This window comes from Crotalus tigris, unplaced genomic scaffold (assembly GCF_016545835.1).
Source record: "Crotalus tigris isolate CLP2741 ecotype Arizona unplaced genomic scaffold, ASM1654583v1 scf7180000017546.9332058, whole genome shotgun sequence".
Lineage (NCBI taxonomy): Eukaryota > Metazoa > Chordata > Lepidosauria > Squamata > Viperidae > Crotalus > Crotalus tigris.
Window position 1 is genome coordinate 252,501 of NW_024096465.1, and position 2,500 is coordinate 255,000.

The window sequence follows — 2,500 nt, forward strand, 5'->3', positions numbered from 1 at the left end:
TTTATGTCCCTCTTGTAGAATCCAAAATATTTGTATCAGAAAATCCATTCCCTCTTTTTCTTCTTTTAATAAAACCACTCAGCAGACATTATGTATACGATCACCAAATGTCTGTAACAGGCATGAATAAGGTTGTTTGGTTAGAAGGCAAGGATATATCCAGGAGAGCAATATGCCATTTTCCTACATTTTATTTACTGCAACTCTTGATTTGCTATGCCTGATCATATATGTGATGAGAATAAATTCACTGAAACTTGTAAACATGAAGTGACTAACCTTTGGTAACCGTTCTGGATCACCTGGATGCCGTGGAATGACTTTCTGCAATCTCTGGAATCCATAATCTATTGTTGGTTCATTAAGGGCTGAAAAAGCGTACAGAACAATGTGTCAGTCTGTAGTTATTAGCCAACATATGCAAAGAACAGGCTGACTAAACGCTTGCAATTTTTTTTTAAAAAAACAAAACACAGATTTCTTGGGACTCATCTTCCTGACTGTTCTTGTTTTCACTCTTGGAGAATATTCTTTGTGTCCATAATTAGAAGGGTACGTGTAATGGTGGAATTGCCAAAAAAAATCATATTGCAAAAATAATAATAATAATAAAATGGTTGGCACAGTAACAAAAGTTACAGGTCTTGAAGCCATATATAGCAATCACCAGAGTAATGATATGATGTCTGCATCATGCTCCATTTTCTATACTGTCTGTGAATTTATGGGAAACTGGCAATTATGACATATGTCCAGCTATTGCTTGCTTCAGATTTATCCCTGTGGTCCTTTTTTGTCTAGCATATTGCCTGAGCACAAACCAGGCAGGAGGAGCACTTAATCTTGCAAAGCTTTAATAATCTGTGAATGGCTGACTACAGACTGATGTAGAGCACTATCATTCTACAGCTGCAAACCACTAGCCTCACAAAATTGCAGGCCACAAATAGTAATTAATCTTTTTATCCCTCAAATTGTAATTTTGACTATGAACTGTGCTTGGTCATAAATCAGCAGCACATGCTGCTGTGTACAGTGCATGAATCATGAATCTGACTCAGTTAGACTGCACACATTGTGTTTAACAAGCTTTGCAAGGAGTCATAGGGCTTTATTATAGCTCTGCCTGACTCAAACAAAAACTGAGCCTGGAGGCCCAACGACTCAAGTTAAGATGAAAATACTTATTAGAGTATATTACTTCCTGATGTAGATATTGTTTTTAACAGAGTAACTGCATGGTGCATGGCGCTACATAAATCAATGGGACTAATAAGAACTGCCTCCATCTATTCATTACTCAGCGTAGAATTTAGACTATCACTCATTAGTCAGCATGTAATTTGATGATTAACACCAAACAGTTCAGCAGGTTTGTTGAGCAAAAGCGATGGCAAAAAAGAAAAAAAAATGCTTATAATTTGCTAGTGCATTAATATACCTTGATATTTGGTTTTTTTTTAATAATTGGCTCATAATATTATTAAGTGCTTTTGTTTTTTGTGTAAACATACAATAGTACATCTCATAATCAATGCATGGAGGCTCCCACAATAAGCACTCAATAACATAGCAGAAAGTTGAAGACTGCAATATGATTTGACATTCCATCATGCATCCCGGAGACAAAGGTCCACATAGGAATGTGAAGTAAGACATTTTCTTGTTAATAAAGCATTGATCCGATGTATTGATTTTACATGACATGGCTTTTGCTGGGATTTCACCCTCCTTTTTCTTTGCAAATAGTAAAGCTCTTCAAAATGCCTTGGTGTCTGTGACATGGCAAAATTTCTAACTCTCTGTGATGTAAATTCTATATGTGTAAAACCACTTCATAATCAGACCATTAATCATCAGAAGCTGTCAGCACTGACTTTGGGGACAATTTGTCATGTCTTTGCCTGGTCCCATACTAGTGTGTCAGACAGAAGCCAAGAGGGTTGGGACAGATGAGGGCCTTGTGTAGCCTCACAAAATGACTCGCTGGCGAAATATAAAAGATAAAGTGTTACTGTTCCCAATTAAGGAACAAAAAAAGGTAGCAGTCAGTGCTCACATAATAGATCAGAGCTGTTGTTGCTTCTTCAACTTTCCAGCTAATCGCTATGACTGTTTGACTTCATGAAAGGTCTGACGGAAGGTGATCAGAAAAGATAGATGGCCAACCTCAATTGATTTCATGCAGATATAACTGACAGGTGATGGGGGTTTTGATGCAAGCTTTCAAAAGCTTTATGATTTACAATAACCTTACATTTCTATGCTAGGAATTACACCTCCAAATGTTTCATTTCAATTTATATTACAGTATCAACCTTACAAGCATAGAAGAATTTGAAGTTCTACAGATATAATTGCAAAGCTAGACTGGCACTAGGAAGACAATGATAAAACCTGAAGAATGGAAGAATATTGTTCTGCCTAACATAATAATTAGTACTTTGTCCCTTTATATGTCTTTCATCTGAGTAATGTACAGTATTCCAAGCAGAATTCT

At 36.4% G+C, this 2,500-nt stretch overlaps 1 protein-coding gene across 7 annotated transcripts in view; it reads right to left on the minus strand.

The window, feature by feature from the left end:
* Nucleotides 1-2,500, minus strand: part of EBF3 (EBF transcription factor 3) — a 196,968-nt gene that overhangs the window by 24,404 nt on the left and 170,064 nt on the right. For all 7 annotated transcript variants that reach the window (XR_005555697.1, XR_005555694.1, XR_005555695.1 and 4 more), the window contains one exon: nucleotides 280-368. Coding sequence is in view for 2 of the 7 variants with exons in the window: in XM_039334723.1 (XP_039190657.1) it covers nucleotides 280-368 (89 nt within the window). In the remaining 5 variants the exon portion in view is untranslated. The remainder of the gene's footprint in view (nucleotides 1-279; nucleotides 369-2,500) is intronic.